The sequence below is a fragment of the Capra hircus genome, chromosome 2 (assembly GCF_001704415.2).
Source record: "Capra hircus breed San Clemente chromosome 2, ASM170441v1, whole genome shotgun sequence".
Lineage (NCBI taxonomy): Eukaryota > Metazoa > Chordata > Mammalia > Artiodactyla > Bovidae > Capra > Capra hircus.
This window is the reverse complement of record NC_030809.1, coordinates 117,902,440-117,928,389: the sequence shown is the minus strand read 5'-3', so window position 1 is coordinate 117,928,389 and position 25,950 is coordinate 117,902,440. Positions and strand designations below refer to the sequence as shown.

The window sequence follows — 25,950 nt, the reverse complement described above, 5'->3', positions numbered from 1 at the left end:
TTTAAACAAATCTTTTAAAACAATTCCCACATAAACTTACAAGAGAAATTTAAAATGAAATAGGACATAACATTCTAAGCTCACAGGCAAAAAAGCTAAAAATATGCCTTACTTGTGTATCTACTATGAGGTCTAAATATACAAACAAAATCAAACCAATAAAAAATATTATTACCATTTGATAAAGATTAGACAAACTATCAATAAATGTAAAAAATACAATGTATTATATGACGAGTTTGAATGCAAAAACCACATATTTATTAAACATATGATTAACTTAAAAACATCAAACCAGTTTGTTTTAAAGTGCTCCTCATCTAAAACCTTGGACAAAACCGTCACTCCAAAGTGAATTGAAAAAACAGTTTACAAGGCAAACACTGACGGCATGGACAGGCACTACTAAAAAATGCTATTTGTTCTTTAAATAATGCCATTCTCAAGTTACGTAGGGTAGTCGCCTTGACAGATTCCTTTTTTTATAAATACTCATAAATAAAAAAAGTCGAGATATTCTAAAGAGCTGCAAATATCAATACCTTACAACAGTAGCTTAATAATGTCTATTCTGGGAAAAAAAGCACTAAATCCTCTTCCATTGCAAGTCATTTATTTCTCTGGTGAAGTGAGCAAGGTCACTACAACATTAACTTCTTTCTAGAACAATGTAAATAACAATACACACACATCTTAAATTTGGTAGGTCATAAAAGTTAGGATGCAATCTTTTTTTTTTTTTGATGCAACAGAAAAATAAATAAGTAAAAATTAAATACTTTAACACAACATTTGGTATTGATGAATCAGTAGTGTCAACTTCATATACGAAGGACAGCACAGTCTGGTTTTTTAAAAATCCTCAATGTCATAGTATTTGGGGTAAAAATATCTCAAATATTAAATGTTTCCTTTTTGGTTAAAGGAATATAATACAAACACCATCAAGCTGCAACCATAACTCATTTCAGCTGGGGTAAAGTGACCATTTGGTCCATGGCACAAGTTATATATTTATCACACGTCTGTCAAACTGAAACCTTAGGTTTATAAGATTTCATGTTTATAAGCTACAATACACACTGACTAAGCTGTCAGTCCCTCACAGTTTTTTAGAAAAATATCTACATTTGTCCTTATGGATGTCGAAATGTTACACCATCATTTGTTAAAAAAAAAAAAAAAAGATGCACATTCATACTGTGAAGTTATTAGGAAAATACTCTTGCAAATAAACTATATAAAGATAAAATACACTTCAAAGGTATGTGGGTTGTTTTTTTGTTTGTTTTACAATATTCTATAAAGTGCAGAGAAATCCTAAGGGAAAAACTACTCCCTATAACATAGTTTAATTACAGCAGCTTTTGCATAGCAATACTTGGCGGAAGTTGGACACTTCTGTTTCCTCAGGAAGAGAAGGATAGAAGAGGATCTTCTGATTCAGATTTTTTTTTGGTCATAAATCTGCTTTCTTCAGGAATGGTTGCTGATGCCAAATCTCCATTAAGTGTATTTCTTGAACAGTGAACAGGTCCTATTGAGAAATTGATTAAAAAGTTAAACATCCTACCAGTATAACTCCAGTCCTCTGTAAAAGAACATTTTCTATTCAGGGACATGAAATCCCTGTAGCTTCTTGCTAAGCTTTTGATGGTTTGCTTAAAAGAGTAAAAATCTAACTTTTATAATACTGGCAGTTGTAAGGAGAAACCGAAAAATTCATGAGTAATTATGAAACTATCTGAAGTAGCAGAGATACTTGTTTTGTTCATTGCTAGAACCAAGGTTTGCACATAATGGAGTAATCAATAAGGATTTGCTAAATTTGAATTTAGTCTTAATTAACTACTGCTTTTTCAGCCTTATCATTTTAATGCTGCTGGCATCCTCCTGATTTTCTAGGCAAAGAAACCAAGTTCTGAAAAGATCACAGGCCCAACCCAAGATCACACAATTGGTAACAACAGAACTAGGACTAACTCAGGTCTTGGTCTTTTTATCACAAGACTTTGTTTTCCTTAATATTTTGATTTTATTGGTGTACAGTTGATTTATCGTGTTTTGTTAGTTTCAGGTATACAGCAAAGCATCACACTGAAAGTCCCTCACACTGAAAGTCCTCACACCTCCACTTGGTTCCACCAAACCAGCACTGCGGCTGCAAGCGAGCACATGAAGCACACCGGCATGGCCCTGTTCATTCGCACACGAACATGTTTTCAACTTACCATAAGATTTATAAGTCCTAAAAATCTAGTTAATTAGTAGCTGCATCTCTCAAAGGAAAGTATGTGCTGACATAAAGACTTTCAACTAAGACTGTCAATTTGCCCAGTACACTTTCTAAAAAGTGAAAGTCACTCAGTCGCGTCCAGCTCTTTGCAACCCTATGCAGTCCACGGAATTCTCCAGGTCAGAGTACCGGAGCGGGTAGCTGTTCCCTTCTCTAGGGGATCTTCCCAATCTGGGGATTGAACCCAGGTCTCCCACATTATGGGCGATTCTTTATAGCTGAGACACAAGGGAAGCCCAAGAATAGCTTCCCCTTCTCTGGGGGATCTTCTGGACCCAGGAATCAAATCTGGGTCTCCTGCATTACAGGCAGATTCTCTACCAACTGAGTATCAGGGAAGCCCACACTTTCTAAGAAACAGAACTGATACAGCCTCTGCTTTGTCAGCTAACTGGGACACTAAATTTTAGGGTAAAAAGAAGGAAATCTAAGGCTAAAATTGACCTATCCTATACTTGCCAACTTTAAAAAGTTTCAAAGAGTTGAGATATATGTACGGATATAAAGATTAATGCATATGCATATATTGATGCAGGTTTTTGTGTGGATTTGCATACAGGGGTGTATAACTAATTTTGTTACACTCCTTAACAGCTAAATTGTTAAATGGAATAAGCCATTTACACTTGGATCTTATGAAAACTGTTTTCAACAATTCAGAACCAGAGGTTCTAAAAGAAAAGACAGCTAAGGAAAATGGCTGGCTTAAAAAATTAATTTAGCTATCACAAATGAAATTGACACCCTTAAAAAAGAGAAATGGCATTTTTTTAAAAAGTACAAGGCAGTACGAAACTGCTTCATAAGCTCTAGATGAAAAGGGTCATGTATTTTTAAAGGCAGAAAGAGGAAGGTAAATCGCAATGTACAGAACCTGCCTCAGGTGACATTTTCTTCCCCATACTTAACCTCTTTAACCATCTCCCTCTTTTTCTTATCACTTCGAAGATGTACTAAATTGGCCTAGGAAAGTTTCTTTCTCCCATACCCTTCCCCTACTCAATCTGTTTCCTTCTTTCATTTATTCACTTGTTGCCCCAAATTAAATTCAAAATGATAATGAGTACACAGTAGTGTTCTACATCAATAAATAGATTAGTTCTGTAAGAAAAATGGACATTAAGAAAAAAAGATGCCAACAACTTCTTGAGATCTGAAAGTGAGCAGCAGTTCCTTTTAGAATCTCAACCATCTTCATGAACTTCACATTCCCCTCTAATTAAATCTGTTTAATGTTCTGATTAAGTCAAACAACTCTATGTTAATGGATGTTTTCAATATAATCAAATACTAGAAATCCAACACCATTGTTTCATCTCATTTCAGCCACACTATAAATTAGCTGGGCTCCTCTATGCAGTCTAAAGAATCTAACTACCATTCACCATTTCATTTCCATAAAGGAAATAAAATCTTGTTCCAAGCAGCTGACTTACAAATAAACCTTTGGAACACAACCTGTTCCTTAATTGAAAATAATATGTAATTTCTACCCATGTTTCATGGAAAAATAGTAAAGCCTTTGGAAAGCAAAAGTATATTAATGGAGTTGTAATAATAATACCATATTTGCATTCACTGGAAATCATGGTCACTACTGTCTAAGTGCATATTCTGACAGACTTTCAAAGCTTCTGCTCTGGAGAAAAAAATAATTAAATTTAACAGAAATCACAAAATCTTTCCTATTCAATCATGGTATACTGTCTCTTCAATAATAAGGAAGAAAAAGGCACAGGAATAAATGCTAGTATAATTCACCATCACCACGAGAAAAAAATTATTTACCTTGGCCATTTCAAATTATTTAAGTAACAATGTTGACTTATTTTTCTCTGAACTTAGAACTTGCCTTTATTTTTCCCTAGAATCCAACTCACAATTTATGCTTCCTTCTAAATGTTTTTTAAATGCAAATATAGTGGGAATATAAGATTACTAAGAAATCACTGAAATGCAATGGGAGTAAAAATGTTGATATTACATATGTAAATCTAAGATACGGCATTTACAAAGAGATATTTAGTACTTCTTAGTACTGACCCTATTCACTGCCAGTATTCCTCAACAATTACAGAGCCCCACACCTATTTTGCTGAACAGGCCAAAGAGAGAGTCATACCCCTCCTAACTTACTATCTGGGTCTTCAAGAGGAACATCATTACAAGAGTCTGTATCTGAGTAGGTTCTTCGGCGTCGCTGGGAGAGTCGGTGAAGTGTAGACATTGGTTCTTTCATAGAGTGGCTACTCCTGTAAATTAAATAAAAAGCATTAAGGACTTCCAACAAATGAAAACACCCTCAACTTAACTGCAGTTTTCAATGACTTCTCTTTAAATGAAAGAGGAACTGTTTTTATACTCAAAGTTCTATTTCAGCAACATTCTACTCCTTTAGAGGTCAGACCATAAACAAGTCAAAGCATTTAGAACCTAGCTGGTAAGCTGGGGAATACAGCCTCTGAGACAAACTGAAAGGAAAAGAGGTACAATGAAGTGACTTCTTTTATAGAGGAAGGTCCAGCTAGAGAGTAACATGTCTTATAGTTAACAAGTATTTGAAAACTAAAAGTTATAGACTTCACAAGCGTATGTATCTGGTGTCACCCATATCCAATCTAAAACAGCAGAGCAAAGGGGATGGGCCAGCAGTATGGGAGTGTGCTAGGAGCCAACTCACTCACAGCAGCAAGTGAAGGCTAGAAAAACTAGTTTTCACAAACCAATTTGGAAAACCAGAAAAATCAAACTAAAAAATTCAACGCAGAAGCAAATTACCACCACTCAATAGCATTATCACTGGATGACAGCCCAACATTACTGTTCTTAATGACAAACTTGATTCACCAAGAAAAAATAAAGTTTAAAGACTCAAACTGTAGCTTATTTAATAAGGCAAAATGGATAAAATACAGGTAAAAAATTCAATCATAAAAATAAAAATTTGAAAAAAATAAAACTTTGTTTAAGCAATCAAGTTTTATTTTTCTGGAAAATTCAGTTGGTGAATTATTTCATTTCCTGATAGAATTAGATACAACACCGGACTCCTATGAGCACATAATAGTTCAATCAATTACATAATCATGACAGGGGAAAACATAGTGACAAAATAATAAGGGGTCTCAGCATTTATTCTTTTTTTTGGTAGCCACTCAATAGACATTTACTGAAAGAAAGATTCATTAAATTCTATAGTACTTTACAAATTTCTAAAGTTTCACATACATGATTTTATATATAATCCTATAATAACCATTTTTTGCCTCTAGTCCATATTAATGTAGAGACATAAATGCTAATGTCACTATAATTTCATCACTTTCCAAAGAACCAATAAGACAACCACAGCAACTCACAAGAATATTACCTGCTAAGATAAATAGCATGGGATACACTGGCAAGATCAAAAAGGTAAATTTTTTACATGTGCTGATATGAATGCATACTTTAAAATATCAACTGCTTTTTCTCTCTTTTCAGTAACAGCCTTAGCTCCAAATAAAACAGCTCAGAACAAATATATGATTCTATAATAAACTACAGTAAAATAAGCCTAAGCTTGACGCCTTAATACATTGAAAATGAATTTCTATTAACCATCACTTGTTATAATTTACAGCTTAAAAAAAGTATGATAGCTGGCAAGTTGCTTACCTTACTGGCTATTTTATTCACTCATTATTTTTCTTTACTGACTATCTAGCGGGGCCAGGCTCTATACTAAGCAGTAAGAGAAACAGTGATGAGCAAATCAGAACAAGACTCTGCCCATACAGAGTTTACATTCCATTTTATGAAAGACAGAAAAATTTCCCTAATTAGGTAGAATTTTGAGAAAATTTGGTCAAAAGAAAAGGTTATTTTACCTCTCTGTACTGCAAGAACCAGGATGGCTGACAGAACGCTTCATCTAGAAATTTTAAAAGAAAATAAGCTTAATCACAGGTCAAGTAGAATAGGACAGCTCTAATATATTATTATGGTGATGACAATTAACATAAATTTCCTCAAAGAAAGATAGCTGGCCAAAAAATTTGTTTTTTACAGACTCAAGTAACATTTGCACAAGATAAAGCTTTCTCCCTAGTAACTAATAACTGAAATCTTTCTCAAAGCATACAAAAACATGCTGGATTATTTTCTCAATATTAAAAACCAAATTTTATTTTATATATGTATCTAGGTGGCATCAGTGGTAAGAACTCGCCTGCCAATGCAGCAGACATAATAGACACGGGTCCAATCCCTGGATCAGGAAGATTCCCTGGAGGAAGGTACGGCAACCCACTTCAGTATTCTTGCCTGGAGAATCCCATGGACAGAGGGGCCTGGCTGGCTACGGTCCATAGGGTTGCAAAGAGTCGGACACGACTGAAGCAACTTAGCATGCATGTGCACACACACATATATAAAAATATATATAAAACAGTATACCTAACTAGCCCCCTCAAAGAAAATCACACTATTTGTGATGAAAACAAGTATTTAGAAAGTCAGAAAAGAAAACAGTCTAATAAGTGTCTCTCTCTGTCTCTTTTTTTAAAAGGCAGAGCTTCTCCTTGCCATTCATTATTCAGGTAGCTATTACACAGATGTTCTAAACTATGGGTGGTTTTCATGGAAAACAGCATTAATAATTCAAGTCTTTTAAGAAATCAGAAAAAAAACCCTAAGCCTCAACTAGGCTTCTTAAATCATATACTTAAAATATAAACAAATAAAATCTGATTCATCAGAAAGTTAATATGAAAAATATAAAACATAATTTAACTACTCCCCCCAAAAGACAGAGGCAGCTAAGTAGATTATTTCAATGCTTAGCAAGGTAGCAAAAAAGCAAAGTTTTTATTAAAACCAAGGATGGTTGCTTTAAATACAGGAGCTCAAAAGTCTTAGAAGTAAGTTCAAGTCTAACACTTGTGTTTTATAAAGGCCTTCTACAGTTGCTCTGAGAAATCCCTGTTGAAATGAGAATTAAGACCCATCCAATTTGTAGTCCAGGAATACTTAATATGATTAAAATAAAGATGCAACTGGACATTAACAGCTCCTTTAAGAGAAATCACTTCCTTTAGGATTACTCACCCAGCAACACTCCCACTACAATTATCACTCAATTTATGGATCAAAAATGACAAGTGTTTAAACTTCCATGATGATTTGAGATATAACTGAATGCAAGCTAACTTAAAGAGAGACAAGAGATTAACTATGTTAAGCAGTTATAAAGATCAAGTTAATTTTGGAATTCTCAAATCTTTCAGCTTTTTCATTTACTCATGTCATTAAAAAAAAAAAAAGAAAAATTCCCCTTGAAAACTATCTGACCTTACTTTCTATGCTATGTGTCTCCAGAACTATTTACCATAAGCCACAATTTTTGCTTTAATAATGAAGCAAAATGGCACAGTGAGGAAAAATAAGTGGCCTCTAACCAATATTTCCTAGATTAACTTATTGGATTTTTTGTAATATTTCCACTGATAAAAGACTTTAGTTTAAAAGAGACAGATATTATGGTTTACATAAAATACACATATGACCTCTCTAGACTATAGAACATTTATAACAGAAAGCATTTTCCTCAGAAGTTCGATGCAGAATCAGGTAGGTCTGAGGTGTTTTCATTATATTTGACTCTATAAAACAAAATACCTTATAAAAAAATAATTGACACCTTTAAAAAAGTACTCTGTACCCCTTGTATATCAAGCTCAGGAACACACTACATCCATCCCAGAAGATTAGGGTTTTCTGTTCAATTATAATGTTACTTAGCAGTTCACAGTATACCTAAAATTGCTCTAAAAAGCAACACTGTCAAACTGCATTCTATCAAATGCCACAATCCTGTGAGCTGTTATTTAAAAATATACAGAAGGGTTCAACCATCAAATAAATTTCAGAAACACACCACCTCTCCTCAGAGATTCACATGCATTTCAGCACAAAAGAGGTTCTGAGAAGTCCTATGACAGAGAAACCCAATTTGTTTAATTAGCAGCAGCAGCAGCAGCACTCCCAGACCAATCTGGCCATAAAACTCACTTTCATGGTATACTTATCTCAGAGGATGCTGTTAGTCCACCATAAATTAATTAGAAAACTATGACCTAAGTGGGGCTTCCCAGGTGGCACTCCTGGTAAAGAACCTGCCTGCTAATGCAGGAGACAGAGAGATGTGGGTTCGATCCCTGGGTTGGGAGGATCCCCTGGAGAAGGACATGGCAACCCATAATACTACTCCCACAGTCTTGACTGGAGAATCCCATGGACACAGAAGCCTGGTGGGCTACAGTCCACAGGGTTGCAAAGAGTTGGATGCGAGTGAAACAAATTAGTATGCACCCACGATCTAAATAAATGTAAGTAATAATCGTTACTAACTCTCATATGACTAAATTTGCTGTGGTGGGTAAGAAAATCTTGGAATAAGTTGTACCCTATTATTTCTGCCAACAATTAAGCCTTCAGGTAACTGCTAAAATAAAAGCCAGGTGGCATTCTTCCTCCGAAAAAAAGGGCTCATGAAAATAGTTTGATTTGAAAAAATGTAAGGTTTCATCAAAACTTATCTCATCTCCAAGTTCCCCCACAGCGTGCTCAAGTAAGTTTATTACCTTGAAAAGCTCAATGAAGCCACCACCCTTGGCAAAAAGAGTACTTGCTGTTTGGATTAAGAACCTAATGTTTAACCTAACATTTAAACAGGTTAGATCTCCTCTGATGTAAAAATAACACGTGTATTTTAGAGATGAGAAAAATAAAGTCCAAAGAGAATAAGTACCTTGCCTCTTTGGAAGGTTCAAATCCAAATGCTGACTACAAAATACTGTCTCCCCTGTAACATGGTGTTTCAAACTCTTACAACTCCTTTAAAGATCTGCTTAATTTTAACCCCTTATGAGTAAGTTGGAGAAGGCAATGGCACCCCACTCCAGGACTCTTGCCTGGAAAATCCCATGGACGGAGGAGCCTGGTAGGCTGCAGTCCATGGGGTCGCTAAGAGTTGGACACGACTGAGCAACTTCACTTTCACTTTCCACTTGCATGCATTGGAGAAGGAAATGGCAACCCACTGCAGTGTTCTTGCCTGGAGAATCCCAGGGACGGCGGAGCCTGGTGGGCTGCCATCTGTGGGGTTGCACAGAGTCGGACACGACTGAAGCGACTTAGCAGCAGCAGCATGAGTAAGTCATCACCCTCTTGTGGTGCTTTTACCAGATAGAAGCTTGCTCCCCAATCTTTAATGTCACAGCTCCCCAGAGTTCTATATTTTCCTGGTATGCTGGGGTAAATGGCACAGCCCTTCCAAGGAGAGGGGTTCAGGACCCTGGCACACACTGAGCCCGTCAACTGAGAGGCTCCCATACAAAATCTGAGTACAGTCAAAAGAAACTCGACCTATTTACTCTTTCCCTCCCACTTCCAGTTTCCAGCCTTAAAAATAAACACAATAACAAAGCTACATGCAGTATCATTGGAAGAAAAACCACAAGTCCCAACCATTTGAACAGGGGAAGGTGACACAGGAGAAACTAAGGGATCCGGATGGGACAGCTGAAACATCTCGGGTTTAAACTTGGCATTTGCTATCTTCACACATTCCTCAAGCGTTGTGATGAATGTATTACACGTGGCACTAAGTAGAGAAGAGGCTTCATTCATGTTCTGAAAAATAATATGCAAAGAGTTGCACAGACTCATACACAATTATATAGATTCATATACCATCTTATAATCAAGTAATAAATATTACCTTCAGTGGACACCTTATTAGATTATGTTCAAATCTATTTAAAATACATTACCTTAGAAAATTAAATCAATGAATGAATAAAAATTATCTCTCTCTCAGGCAAACAATATATGAAATTAGACTTCATGAAAAAATAACTCTTACACTTAAACCAAGCATTATATTGAAAAACTGTGTACAAAAATTTATCTTAAAAAAACCTAACCTAGACTGTAAGCCTCTAAGTATCAGAATTCCAAAGGTGATCACAGTAGTGGAATACCATGACAATGACTGAAGAGGCAGGCAGAATTCACGTCTACCCCATGTCCGTTATCATACCATTTCTCCCTTGGTAGAATACAAACTCCAAGGTTTTTTGTAAGACAGCAGAGTGCCCTGCCCCTGGGGGATGAATATAGACTGGTATAAGTCAGTCACGTCGATTCCATGATCCTTTGCCAAATACTCATTTTTCCTATTTTCCACTGACTCAGACTAAAAAGATAATGAGAAGTTTGCTGGGGTTCTGGAATTTTCAGCCTCTGATAAAAGCCAAGGATAGCAAATCGAGACTCTCTCTCTAGCATGGCCACCCACTGCCTCCTGCTTCTATGAGACCTTGCAGTAGCACAGAAGGCTCAGCATGAGGAGAAAGAAACAACACACCAAGAACGGCAGAATGGAAGGAAAGAACAAAACTGGGTCCCTGACACTGTCCCTGAGCCACTGGAGCAGATGCGAGGGCACCTGCCTCTGGAAAGCCTGCAATGAAGCAGGAAGTGCCTTCAAGTTTAACATACCTACATCCAGAGACAACTGACATGATCCTTCCCCAGTAGGAGAAGGCCACAGTAGAAGCAGGAAGGTTTCATGTTCCACTTCTCCCAAGTCAGGCAAAAGGGGACTGGGAACTATGCTGCCCTTTCACCCAGAGAGCAAGTAATAAGGCTCACTGTCCTGCTTTATCAGAAAGAAAGAGACTATTTCATAGCCAGGTCTCATAAATCTGAATTTTGATTCTTACATCACTGTTCTAAGAGGACTTTTTTTAAGTTATTTTATAAAGCCAAATTATTAACCCTCAATAGCTAAGCTAGAAGCTTATTACAAAAGAAAGAACATAGAGGCTGTCCAGTGAACTCATGCAGTCAGTCTAGGGAACAGGGCCTGTAATGCTTCTTCCCCACCCCAGCCATCAAATTATCAACTGGCTACAAAGACAGGCCTTGATTCCTTGGAGAAATGTGCTGCCTGCTGCTTTACTCTGGTTATGCAGACCAAATCTAAAAGATCAGACACGTTTCCAGACAGTCTATAGTACAAGAGAAAGCTGAGAATAACTTGTCTTGAAAATGCTCCTCGGTCACCTTAAGTGAAGGTGCTCACCCACCATGTGTGCAGGAAAGCATAACCAGACATGAAAGGATCGTCTTGGATGTACCTCTATGCTGAGAGATGAATGACTCTCATCATGGTGAACAAATTCTTGGATCGTATGAACTTGCTTCATTAGGAGGTCACAGTAGAGGCGAAGTTCAGACATTTTGGTTTTCAGAGACTCACTGGTTTCACTTATTTCTGAAAGGAACACATGCAAACATTCAAACAGACCATTTTCATATTTTAGGGGCTAAGCAACAAAATGGAATCATTAAAAAGTAAGGCAATAGATATAAGTACCTATAGCTTAGGAGGTATGAGATCTTGAAAATAGAATGTAAAGTTTTTCCCTGAGGAAACATCATCTTTTTAGCTAACTAGAAAAAGCTGGCAGTCATATATCTGACACGAAGTTTAGGTAGATTAATTTCCAGAGAGGGGTTGATGACAATGAATGCCTTATACAGGATATTTCCATTCCATTATTCATCTTTCATTTAATAAGTGATTGCATTTCTTTTTTTGTAAATTGGCTTCTCTTGTCCTTTACAGTCCTTTTTCCAGTTCTGATTTTTGTTTTTCTCTTAATGATAAATTGAAAATTTGTAAAAGTTCTTATGCATTAAAAACAGCAATCTTTCATCCATTCAAAATACTACAGATATTTTTCAAGATCTGTCAGCTTTCTTTCACTTTTCCTTATTGTATTTCGGTATATAGGAGTTTTTAACTTTTATGTTGTTCAACTGCTCTATATAAGCATTTATTTATTTTCTTTTGTTCCTTTCACAGCGTCATTTTCACATAATATTGTTTTAAGAATCTGTTTTAATTAAGAACCTACTTTTCTTTCTTTATTATCTCCAGACACACTAAACATCAGCCATAATCTTAGCCACTCGCGTAGCAATACCTTCTAAACAGATGTGTAAGCAGCAGAGAAAGGAAAAGCAGTGCACACGGTAGATCCTGGTGCTTCTGCATATTCCTGGAGCCAGTGGCACTGCTTTGTGGTGCTGGACACAAGCCCCTGTAGCCAGAGTGGGCCAAAGCAGCTCAGATCTGGCTACCCATTCAACCTAACGTAAGTTAAGTTCTACCCAAGTTTAAGGCCATTCTTTCTTTTTTATTGAAGTTATATTATACACACACACACACATATATAACAAAATTTACTATTTTAACCATATTTAAATATACAATTCGATGGCATTGAGACCATGCACAATATTATACAACCTTTACTACCATCCATCTCCAGAACTTCTTCATTTTCCCAGCTGAAACTCTACACACATTAAACACTAACTCGTCTTTCCTCCCTCCCTTAATCCCTAGAAATCGCCATTCTTTCTGTCTCTATGAAACAAAGACAAAGGTGTGGAATTATACAGTATTTGTCCTTTTGTGACAGGCTTATCTCATTTAGTGTATATTCAACACTCATCAATGTAGGATTTATCAGAATTTCCTTCCTATACAAGGCTGAATAATATTCCACTGTATGTACATATCATACTATGCTTACCTATTCACCCAACTATAAACATTTGGGTTGTTTCTATCTTTTGGCTATCTTGACTAATCATTCTCTCTTATCCTACCCTTAACCATACTTTATCCATGATGTTCTTCCACATATTTGAAAAGTGTTTAAATTCAACCCTTAGCCTTCATTTTGCAATATCCACATTTAGTTGCTTTCACTAATTTAAATAACTTCTACTGTTTTTAATTATAGAAGTAATACATACTCTGAAAATTTTTGAAAACTGAAAAATATATAATAAAAAATATGTAGAAAAAAACCCTGTAATCTCACAACCAAGATATAAATACTGTTATTATTTTTTCATTATATTTGCACATAACTGAACTAATACCGTAAATTATTTGCTTGGCTTTTTCTTTTTCTTTTTGGCCTTGCTGCGACGCTTGGGGGATCTTAGTTTCCTGACCAGGGATTGAATTTGGGGCCACGGCAGTGAAAGCACCAAGTCCTAGCCACTGGACTGCAATGGAATTCCCTTGTTTTGCTTTTGAATTGGAAATATATGAACATGGTAAAGTCAAAAGGTACAGTCAAAGGGTCTAAAGTGAAAAGCAAGTCTTTTTCCACAAATTCCCTTTGCAAAGGTAAGAACTTGACCAATACTTACACATTTTTCCTGAACTGGCCAAGGAATTGCTATGTAATGTTGAATATTGCTCTTTTTAATTAATGATCATATGACTTTGGGCATTTCCTCACATCATCAAAATCCCTCCTAAACATTTTACAGGCTACATGATATATCAGCCTACAGAAGCACTATATTGTTTACTGAGCCTTTCTCCTAAATTTAAACCTTGGCAATATTTAGAAATTTTCTCATTATAATGAACATTTATGTACACAGATCAACATTTCTGATTATTTCTCTGGAATGAATTACTATAAGTGAATATAAAAATTTACATTTATGTTTAAGAAAATATTTCCACCATTAAGGAAAAATGTATAGTTACCTTTTTCTTTTTTAGTCCTTGTGTCAGTCAAACAGGCTTTGGAGCTGCCCAGAGCAACCAGCCACCTCTGTCTCTCAGCTGCATTCACTGCCTTCATGTAGAAATGCTGCTCTCCTGGAATGATTAATTCCATTCTCGTGTTGTCAGCTGAATGGACTATGATGATAAACAAAGGCGAGATACAGTCACAGACTTAAGTAATTTGGGGAAAATCAAATCATCACTTACTGTTAGAAATCTGAGACCTAAAACAACAAACTTTGATTCAAGATGCAGGCAGTACCACTTCCCTAAGGGGCTATCCAGGGGCACCCTCCAAGCCACCATTCTCACATATACCCAGGTGGACAGTCAAGTGGTGGCAGCATATGAAGAGAAAACAGCCAACAAATTAACTACTGAATGTGAGATCCAAGAACTCCCTCCCTTGGGACCACCTATACCACTGCCACACTTCCCACACTTTTTTTTAAACTAATTTCTCTGAAAGCAGTTTGTGTTTTGGAAGACTCCCCAACTCCCACCCAAACCTAGGATCAGTTCAGTTCAGTTCAGTTGCTCAGTTGTATCCGACTCTTTGCGACCCCATGAATCGCAGCACGCCAGGCCTCCCTGTCCATCACCAACTCCAGGAGTTCACTCAGACTCATGTCCATCGAGTTGGTGATGCCATCCAGCCATCTCATCCTCTGTCGTCCCCTTCTCCTCCTGCCCCCAATCCCTCCCAGCATCAGAGTCTTTTCCAATGAGTCAACTCTTTGCATGAGGTGGCCAAAGTACTGGAGTTTCAGCTTTAGCATCAGTCCTTCCAAAGAAATCCCAGGGCTGATCTCCTTCAGAATGGACTGGTTGGATCTCCTTTGCAGTCCAAGGGACTCGCAAGAGTCTTCTCCAACACCACAGTTCAAAAGCATCAATTCTTAGGCACTCAGCTTTCTTCACAGTCCAACTCTCTCATCCATACATGACCACTGGAAAAACCATAGCCTTGACTAGACGGACCTTTGTTGGCAAAGTAATATCCTTGCTTTTTATATGCTATCTAGGTTGGTCGTAAGTTTCCTTCCAAGGAGTAAGCGTCTTTTAATTTCATGACTGCAGTCACCATGTGTAGTGATTTTGGAGCACCAAAAAATAAAGTCTGGCACTGTTTCCCCATCTATTTCCCATGAAGTGATGGGACCAGATGACATGATCTTAGTTTTCTGAATGTTGAGCTTTGCTTGGCATAAAGTTCAATAAACGGTAAGTAAAGTAACGTTCCATCAGAACAACAGTCCTCAAGCAATGAGCATCTCATAATAACCAGGAAAACATGAGCATTTTGAAGATCTCCTCTTTCTGTCCACCCTCCTCCTCCTCTCCTACACTACCCCCACCCTGGATCTCAGACAAAAGAAAGCTAACCAAGAATTATACTGAGCCAATCCTCAATCTTTGCTGTAAGATTAATTTCTGTTATATTGTCATTAATCAACAAACATTTACACTGCTCAGAGCAGTGCTTGTAGAGGGGAAGATAGAAGAGGGAAAAAAAGGTGTCTTTGCTCTAACAGAGGAAATAATTTTATCCAGGCAACAAACTAATATGCTAAAAATAAAGCACTGAAATACTGAACTCTTTGGTACAGAGACATCATGTGTGATTATAACAAAAGGTAAGAAGCAGCAGAAAGTGCAAAAGTTTAAGAAGGATCTGATGACAGCAGAACTTGGTTAAGAGAAAAATAGCACAAGATAAGGCCTAGATAACGAACTGAACACAATATGTACTGAGGATATCAGGAGACAGGCCTAAATAGAGCCTTGTGTTGGATTACAAAATGATGTATTCATGAATAAACAAGCTGGGTGGAGTCAAATGATGAGGAGCCCAGAAAGTTTGGCAGAAGCCCTAACTTAGATGATCAATTACTGAAAATACTGACCAGATGCTCAGTGTACAATGGCAAATAAGTGCCACAAAAGTTTTGTCATCCTATTATTCTACTTATAAAGACCGTTCTTGGATATTTTGTTGTTGGTCACTAAGTCATGTCTGACTCTTTGCAACCCCATGGAATGCAGCACACCAGTCTTCCCTGTCCTTCACTATCTCCCAAGTTTCCTCAAACTCATGTCCATTGAGTCAGTGATGCCATCCAACCATCTCATCCTCTGTCACCCTCTTCTCCTGCTCTCAATCCTTCTCAGCATCAGGGTCTTTTCCAATCAGTTGGCTCTTCCCATCAAGTGGCCAAAGTACTGGAGCTTCAGCCAAGCATCAGCTCTTCCAATGAATACTCAAGGTTGATTTCCTTTAGGACTGACTGATTTGATCTCCTTGCTGTCCAAGGGACTCTCAAGAGTCTTCTTCAGCACAATTCACAATTTGAAAGCATCAATTATTCGGAGTTCAGCCTTCTTTATGGTCCAACTCTCACATCTGTACATGACTACTGGAAAAATCACAGTTTTGACTATACGGACCTTTGTCAGGTAAGTGATATCTCTGCTTTTTAATACATCGTTTAGGTTTGTGATAGGTATTCTTCCAAGGAGCAAGCATCTTTTAATTTCATGGCTGCGGTCATTGTCCACAGTGATTCTGGAGCCCAAGAAAATAAAATCTGTCACTGCTTCCACTTTTCCCCATCTATTTGCCATGAAGTGGTGGGTCTGGATGCCATGATCTTAGTTTTTTGAACACTGAGTTTTAAGCCAGCTTTTTCACTCCTCTTTTACCCTCATCAAGGGGCTTTTCAGTTCCTCTACTTCCCTTACAGTTATTATAAAATATTGGCTACATTCCCTGGCTGCACAATATATCCTTATAGCTTATTTATTTCATACACAGTAGTTTGCACCTCTTAATCCCTTACCCCTATTTTACTTCTTCTCTCTCCCTGCTCCCCACTGGTAACTACTAGCTTGCTCTCTACATCTCTAGTCTGCTTCCTTGTACCTTTCTATTTTAACAAAGGTCAAGAATAATATTTTCTAGGACCTCCTGGCAGTCCAGGGATTAAGACTCCACATTCCCAATGCAGAGGACACAGGTTCAATCCCTGGTCTGGGAACCAAGATCCCACACATGACTCATGGAGGAGCCAAAAAAAAAAGGACATTTTCTTTAATATCCATTAATGTTGAATGTATGAATATTCAATGCCTCCCTCGCAACTCCACTCCAGTTCTAGATATATACTGAACAGAAACACATATATATGTTCAACAAAACAAATACAGGAGAATGCTTATGGCAGCTTTACTTATTACAGTCCCTAAACTGAAAAACAAACACCCATCAATACTAGAATGGAGAGCCAAATTGTGGGACAATCACACAATAAAACTATTACACATCAATAAGAATGGTGACTGTTACACAGAACAATTTTGATGGCTTTCACAAACATAATGTTTAGTTAAAGAAGCCAGACACACAAAAATATACTGATCTATTCCATTTATAAAATGCTCAAGAGCAGACAATACTTTATCTATGGTGATAAAAGTCAGATTAATGGTAACCTTTTAAAGAGATTAGTGGCTCAGGGAACATGATTATTATCCCAGCATCTGGAATGCTGACAATATTCTAATTCTTGCTTTGATGGTAATTACACAATTGTATTCAGTACTTTGGCATTCATAAGGCTGAATATTGAAGATTTATGCCCACTTCTGTATCTTACTCTTTAAACAAACAAGGACAATAAAAATGCTGCCATGGCTTGATAAAGTTCTAAAGTTGCCTTAGAATTCTGCCACTAACAGTCTTTAAATATCCTCAAGCCTGTCAAATCTTTGAACTTTGAATGCAATTTGATTTCTCAAAAGAGTTAGTATCTCATTTGGAATCAAATCTGAGTAATAAGATTAAATAAAGCCATCATTTTAAAAATAAAAATTCATGCTTTGAATGTACTTTTCTTGTGTGATTTATAAAAATAAACAAAATTACACCTTATATAGTTCAGGGACTATGCATGTAACAGTCCCACCAGGGTGAAGTGTTCCTATATCTTACGTAGCTATGAACCCCTGTATGGTCTAACACTCCTTCCTCTAGTGCTTTATCTTTTCCATCAATTCTCTTTGAAGAATTCAATACTTTTCATTATTATTTTCTCTGCCCTCTCCTACCTTCTTGCATCCCACATACCCCAACTACGCACACAAATGAATCAATGGTCCACAAAACCTTCCTTTATGAAAATTACAGCAGGACTTAAACTGCTTTATTTCTCCCCTTTTGAAAAAGCACAGTATGGGGGAAAAAAAAAAAATTGGGAGGGTAACTTTACAGTAGAGCAATCTGATAGACACTGCTTCAGCCAGGTGGTCCAGGTTAATGTCAAGAACAATGTGTCAGCTCTCTCAGGTCCTAACTCCCAAGATGACCACGAAAAGAAGGAACAATAGCCATGCCCAATAGAGCTATAGCCACGTGCAGCCTGTTCACTGCACCAACTCTGCCCAATGTGTGCTCAATGGCCCCATTAAGGCCATTCAAAAGTTCACCACTGAAAACAGAGTAGAGGCCGCAGCCATCAAGGACATTTCAGAAGCAAGTGTTCTGTGCCTAGGTGCTTCCCCAGCTGTACTTACCTTGAGACTACATTACTGCATGAGTTGTGCCAGTCACAGGCACAGGAATCATTCTCGTGAAGCCCAGATGGACCAAACACCCCGACCCCAGTTTAGATCTGCAGAAGCTGCCCCATGACCTCCACCAAAGCCCATGTAAGGAGCTAAGTCCTTATACACTGAAGAAAAACCATCCTCTCCAAAAAAATTAAAATAGAAATTATACTTTGGGGGAAAAAAGTGGGCTATCATGTTGATAGCAAGTACTCCTGACACGATGTGATGAGAATGGCACTTTACCTCTGTGATCTTCCTCCCTAAAACCCAGAAGCCCAGTCTAATCATGGCGGAAACATCAGACAAATTCCAATAAAGGGACTTCCTACAATATTCCTGATAGTACTCTTAGAAACTCTCAAAATCATAAAAAAAGAAGAAGAAAAGGAAAATACCTCTATAACCCAGAAGAGCTTATTTGCAGTTCAGCAAAAAACCAGAGTTTACAACTCTGAGTTCATACTTCACAAATCTACTTCGCTGGCCTCATCTTCTTTGAGATGAGCTTCCAATCTTTACAATATCTTTCAATGAGAATGAGAAAAAAAAAAAAAACACAAAAAACACTTGTAGACTTAGCATGGACACTTAAAGTGGCATCCACAAGAAACTGCTATTCAAGTCCAGACTGGAAGACTAACACTTGTACTTTGAATTTCAAGTCTAAGTATTTTTATAGAGGGTGAAACATAAAAAACTCGTGCTTAACAACACTAAGTACCATTTCTGAATGCTATGGAGATAAATGGCACTAGAAAATATCTACCTGGTTTTCTCCTCTTTTGCAGTATGCTGAAGAAATTATCACTTACCTAACTTCAGATTCATCTAATTCAATATATTTCACTTACCTTTTATTTCACAAACTGCCATCTTTATACTTCCTTTGCTCCCTTTGCAAACGTCATCTTGAGAATCATAGTAGGACAGGATTCCATTATCTAAAACAAACCAACGAGGCTGCCAACCTACAAAGATCATAAACAACAAAAGATTGATAAAAAGTTACATTCATCACACTGAAAACTAGGATTGCAAAATTTACTATCCATGTCATTTCTTGATTCTAAAATAACATTCTAACAATGAAATTTTTAACTGCCAAGATCTGCCCAAAATACTTTTGCATCAATCTCCATTTTGTTGGGAGAGATTTCTGGAGAAACCTCTAGATCAGCATAAATATGGGGAATGACACCTTTATTCTGCCTCACAATCTTCTCATCAACAACCCATCAGACCTATCTTTAATAATTGCTCTACATTCAGAGTACAACACAAACTGCTAACGGAACGAGAGTTCCGTTAGCAGTTCCGTTTTTCTAACGGAACGAGAGTTATGATGTAATGGAAAAAGCAACAGAAGATATGGATGCTAGTTCCAGTTCTACTTTCATTTTTCAGTTGAGTTGCTGCTGTTCTTTAGTTGTTAAGTAGTGTCCAACTCTTCTGCAATTCCATGGACAGCAGCCCACCAGGCTCCTCTGTCCATGGAATTTCCCAAGCAATAAAACTGGAGAGGGTTGCCATTTCCTTTCCAGGGGATCTTCCCAAGCCAAGGATTGAACCCATGTCTCTTGCCTTGGCAAGCAGATTCTTGAGCCACCTGGGAAGGCCTTTTAGTTGAATAACCTGGGAAAAATCTTTTCATCTAATAAATATCAAAAATTTCCAATCTCTAAAATAAGTGAATTGAACAAGAAGACCTCTCAGGTGCTATCCAGCTGTCTAATTCTGCAATGTGATCTTTCTCTCTACTATAAAACATTTTGCTAAGCAAACTCCAGACAACTTCAAACTATGGTACAACTGCACTCATTTCACATGCTAGAACGGTAATGCTCAAAATCCTTCAAGCTAGGCTTCAGCAGAACATGAGCCAAGAACTTCCAGATGTACAAGCTGGGTTTAGAAAAGGCAGAGGAAATTGCCTGAGATCAAACTGCCAACACTCAATGGATCATAGAGAAAGCAAGAGAATTCCAGAAAAACATCTACTTCATTGACTACACAAAAGCCTTTGACTGTGTGAATCACAACAAACTGTGGAAAATCTTAAAGAGATGTGAATACCAAATCACCACCTCACCTGTCTCCTGAGAAACCTGTATGCAGATCAAGAAGCTACAGTTAGAATTGGACATGGAACAATAGACTAGTTCAAAACTGGGAGTTCAAAAAGGAGTATGACAAGGCTGTATATTGTCACTCTGCTTATTTAACTTATATGCAGAGTACATCACATGAAATGCCAGGCTGGATGAATCACAGGCTGGAATCAAGATTGCTGGGAGAAACAGCAATAACCTCAGGTATGCAGATGACACCACCTTAATGGCAGAAAGTGAAGAGGAACTAAAGTCTCTTCATAATGGTGAAAGAGGAGAGTGAAATAGCTGGCTTAAAACTCAACATTCAAAAAAACTAAGATCATGGCATCTGGTCCCATCACTTCATGGCAAATAGATGGGGAAAAAGTGGAAGCAGTGTCAGACTTATTCTCGGGTTCCAAATTCACTGCAGAAGGTGACTTCAGCCATGAAATTTAAAAGACACTTGCTCCTTGGAAGGAAAGCTATGACAAACTCCAACAGTATATTAAAAAGCAGAGACATCCCTTTGCTAACAAAGGTACATATAGTCAAAGCTACAGTTTTTCCAGTAGTCATGTATAGATGTGAGAGTTGGACCAAAAAGAAGGCTGAGCATCAGAGAACTGATGCTTTCAAATTGTGGTGTTGGAGAAGACTCTTGAGAGTCCCTTGGACTGCAAAGAGATCAAACCAAACCTAAAGGAAATCAACCCTGAATATTCACTGGAAAGACTGAATGTGAAGCTGAAACTCCAATACTTCAGCCAACTGATGCGAAGAGCTGACTCACTGGAGAAGACTCTGATGCTGGGAAAGACTGAGGGCAGGAGAAGGGGATGAAATGGTTAGAGAGCATCACCAACTCAATGGAGTTGAGTTTGAGCAAACTCCAGGAGATAGTGAAGGAGAGGGGAGCCAGGCATGCTGCAGTCCAGGGGTTGCAAAGAGTTAGACACAACTTAGCAACTGAACAACAGCCATAATAACAACACCGACCCCCTTGCACACAGTGAGTGCTGCAAGAATTCCAGTCTCTTACAGAGAAGTTGCATACCCTGTGGTGAGAGCATGGATTCCCATCACTCCTCTCTTTGCCCTGCTGTTACACAGCACAGGCAGAAATGCTAGACACTGAAAATAATTCATTTAATTAGTGTTTATTCAGTGCTACAGTACACAGTACACAACTATCATAGATTTGGCTCCAATGCAGTGGTGGGGATGAGGATGAGGGCTTTCCTTGAAGCTTAACTTCCACTCTTTCGAATCAGACTCAAGTGTTCCCTGAAATCTTATCAAGCATGCACTGATTTACAACAGTTCACTGATTAATAACACCGTGACCATGCTGGAGGCGTGTGACTGCCCTTGTTCTTTCTGTGACTATTAAATCACCATTCAGCCTGGTCACTTTAGACACTGCCTGCTATATGATTAATCAGTTCAGTTTTTATGGGTCAAATAGTACCAAGACAGAGACAGATAGGGGATTCATTCTTAAACCCTGATATAGACCCAGGATTTACCTCCCCAAAAGGCTTTACCGGTGACGCTTTCCAAATAACAATGCTGAGTTATCATAAAAAGATTAAATTTCACAGTAGAGAATGTGGTAATATCGTTCAGAGGGATGGATATCCAAAACCAAGTTTCAGATGCTTGGAAAATTCTGTATATGAAACACTATAGTCCTTAATGAGGCCTAGCAAATTGGTACATAACTTTCTTGTTCATCACTGCATTCCCAGAACCTAGGAAAGTTGCCTGGCACATACCAGGTGCTAAAAAAAAAAAAAAAAGTGATTGAGTGAATGAATGATTAAATACTAGAAAATTAAGATATTGCCTGTTACCCACGAGAGTATGGGGCTTCCCAGGTGGCTCAGTGGTAAAGAACCCGCCTGTAATGCAGGAGAGGTGGGTTCAATCCCTGGGTTGGGACGATCCCCTGGAGGAGGAAATGGCTACCTACTCTAGTATTCCTGCCTGGAAAATTCCATGGACAGAGGGGCCTGGAACAGTCCATGGAGTTGAAGAGTCAGATACAATTGAGCGACTGAGCTCACCACACATGAGAGCAGAGATACGCAGTATATCCACGAGAGTATACTGTATTGGGCATGCATAGAAATGATGAAAATGGTTTCTTTCCAAACATTATTTCAGCTTGACAAATTATAAGCAGCATATGGTGAAAATGCACTCCTCTATCCCAGGTCCAGTGTCTTTATGGGACAAATTGTGATTTTGTAAGCTTGCGTTATTGTGATTCAGTATCTCTTTCAAATAAATATTGAGCAGAATGATTCATTTAGAATTTGTACCAACTTGAGAGGTAACTATAGTTAAATGTATTAATCTAATTAAGACTGCTAATGACCTTCTCTACATACCTCTTTGAAGACATAATTAATACAATCATCTCTTAACTGATTCACACATATATATGAGGACTATATCTGTAAAAAAGATTCATAGGTATTCTCTTTTTTACTACCTTTTCAAAACACATGTTTTTTAATCTCAAACTATCAAATGTTACTGAAATTCTTATTCTCTACAAAGGATTCTTAAAGAACACTGTCATGGAACTGGAAGGTTCCTTAAAGATCACATTATGAACAGTCACTCATCCTTCTGACCTAAGATGAACTAAAACTAATAATAAGCATGCCACTGAGCCAAATTTAAATATTAAAAAGAGTTCTTCCAAATGAAAGATTTCATTTTATCAAGCTCCTATGTGCCATACTAGCAGTGAACTTAAAATGCTCTACAAAGATAAAAACTTTAAGCACATAAAGTTAAAAGCTCAACTAGCTGGAGGGTCACTAAAACTACACTTCGTTCCCGGAATAAATTATGACTTATCTTAGTAATCACCCATTGCTCTGGGCTACACATAAGAGGTTCCTCACATGAACTCCCAAGACACTGTGCTTATGCATATTTGCAATGAGATGAGCATTTGCATCTCAAAACATAGTAGTTAGTGTCTCAAAGTTAAACTCAACAGTATAACTGTTCTCACAACTGCCCATGTGAAAATTCGTAATAAAAAAAAAAACCTGCATCATTTTTCTAATGTTTTTTCTTAAAACATGTTATAGAAGTAAAGTCTTTGACATTCTAATACAACAAAACATCTATGTATCATATAAAGCATTTGCTGCTATAAATCTGTTTTCAGCATTCCAATTAATAAAAAAAAAAGAGACAATTGTAGCTCAGTGCTTATGTCTTAAAAAGTGTTTGTGTGCAGATTTTGCACAAGTTTAGATGTACACATATGAAAGTACCATACAATTACTTTTGGCTGAGTGAACAAGCAGGCAGCAAATCAAGATTGGCCTATTACACTAAACCAAGATGCCTGTTTGCCTTAACCATATTTTAAATCCATTCCTTTTCCTCTAATTTAGTGAGATCATAGAATTCTGGAGTTGGAAAACACCTTCAGGATAAACTAGTTGATCACCCTGGCACTATCAGTCTCAGATCTTGAGAGAAAAAATGATTTGTTCTTACCATTAGTTGATGGCAGGGATGGGACTACAACTCAGATTTAAGTCTCTTTTAATAAGCCAGACTGTTAGTGTCATGGAAAAGGGCCCTTCCCTGCTGGTCTCTCATTGCTGCAGAGACACCTAGTGTTTTGGGGTTATTCCTTTCAACCCACTTCACGAGTGAAACTGACTTGCCGGCTCCACCTTCTTCTTTCCTGTACTTTCTCCCACAATTTCTCACACACTTAACTGAATTCCAAAGCGCAAGCATAAATCATTGACAATCAACCTCTAAGAGAATATTATCTTGCAACAGCTTCCAAAATCTTGCTTGTTATGCTCGAACGACTTCAACCAGAGAACTTTTAAAATAAACCGTGTTGCTGAACAAAATTAAAAGAGATAGTGAAAAGATTTCTTAAAACGAAAACTTGATCTTAAACGGTTCACTCCAGTCCTATGTCCCAACAACTCAGTTATTAACAGAATACTGAATTAAGTGAGAGTAAAGACAGAGATTGCATCAACATATGTAGAGCAAGAATGGTTCCGGAAGCTAGAGGAGGAAAGAGAAGTATTATTACACAGGAAAAGAAGTGGTCAGGTGCACTTCCTACTGTCAGGAGGATGGTGCGCAGTCTCGAACTATCCCCTCAAGACGCCAGATGGGTACTTACAAGGGACAGAGACAGGGATTAAGCCCGGAAACCAAACAGCCGATTTCGCTGTGGGGGTCCCCCTGGCAGGCAAAGGAAGGAGGAGTCCCTGACCCGTCTTCTCCTCAGCCTGCCCGCCGGAGCCCCCCGCCACCCCCCGAGGCACCCGACCCCATCATACCCGTGAGATAGTTGGTCCACTTGTACAGAACCCCCTCCATGCTTCACAGCCCTGCGCCGAGCATCCTCCTGGCCCAGCGCCGGCCGAAGTGATGCGGGAAACTCAGAGCCTGGGCAACCCCTCCCCGCCCGCCCGGGCCCCGCCCCCGGCGCCCCCAGCCGGCACCAAGCCGCCCTCAGGCCGCGCGCGCCGCAGGGACGTGGCGGCCCTCAAAGGCCCGGACGGCGGCCGCTGCGTGGAGCTCGGGGGCCGCGAGACGTGGCCTCAGACATCCCCGGGCTAGCCCCCGAGGAGGCGGCGGCAAAATCGCGACCCCGGCCGGCCTTCCGTTCGCGTTTCCGCTGCCGAGCGCTCCCTCCTTCTAGCCCGCCTTCCTTCCACCCCGGGTTCCCCGTTTATTTTCATTGACCCCGACGTCGCTTTCACTTCCTGGATGAAAGGGGCCGGCGCGTCCCGGGAAACCCCTCCCCGGCGGCGGGGCCTGAGGAGCGGGCGCGGCCTACTGCCCCTTCGCCGAGCCAGAGGCTACGCGAAGAGGGCGGCCCAGAGCCCTGACTCCTCCTCATTCTCCTACAGACCCTCGGCTGGCGGATCCCACTCTCATCCCGGACACTGAGTCCTGGGCCGACCGCTCCCCAGTATCCTGGTGCCTAAGCCTCGGGGCCCAGGACTAACGCAGGCAGACTCCACTGTGCGCGCAGCCCCCGGGCCAACCCGAGGACTAGGCCCCAGAGCATTCGTCTGTCAGGCGCTGATTTAGGCCTCAGGTTTTCCCGTAATTGAGCCTCCGATCCCTCCGGTGGTTGCTTTTCAAAAAATAAAAGACTTCCTATTTATGTTAACTTCGCATCTTCTTCACATTCGGGGGATCTGAGAAATTATCTCCTAGGAAGGCGGTGTGCCTCTGAGAATCCTCCGGCAGGGAACAGCGAAGGGCCCCAAGGAATTGTCACCACG

The 25,950-nt window shown here is 38.8% G+C and overlaps 1 protein-coding gene across 1 annotated transcript; it reads right to left on the bottom strand.

The window, feature by feature from the left end:
• Nucleotides 207-25,937, bottom strand: PLEKHA3 (pleckstrin homology domain containing A3). The gene is made up of 8 exons (XM_018065208.1): nt 24,994-25,937; nt 19,409-19,525; nt 13,929-14,084; nt 11,482-11,618; nt 9,806-9,970; nt 6,166-6,209; nt 4,433-4,548; nt 207-1,537 (listed from the first exon to the last, which is right to left on the bottom strand). Exons 1-8 carry the CDS (start codon nt 25,031-25,033, stop codon nt 1,410-1,412), a joined length of 903 nt encoding a protein of 300 aa, XP_017920697.1. The 5' UTR covers nt 25,034-25,937; the 3' UTR covers nt 207-1,409.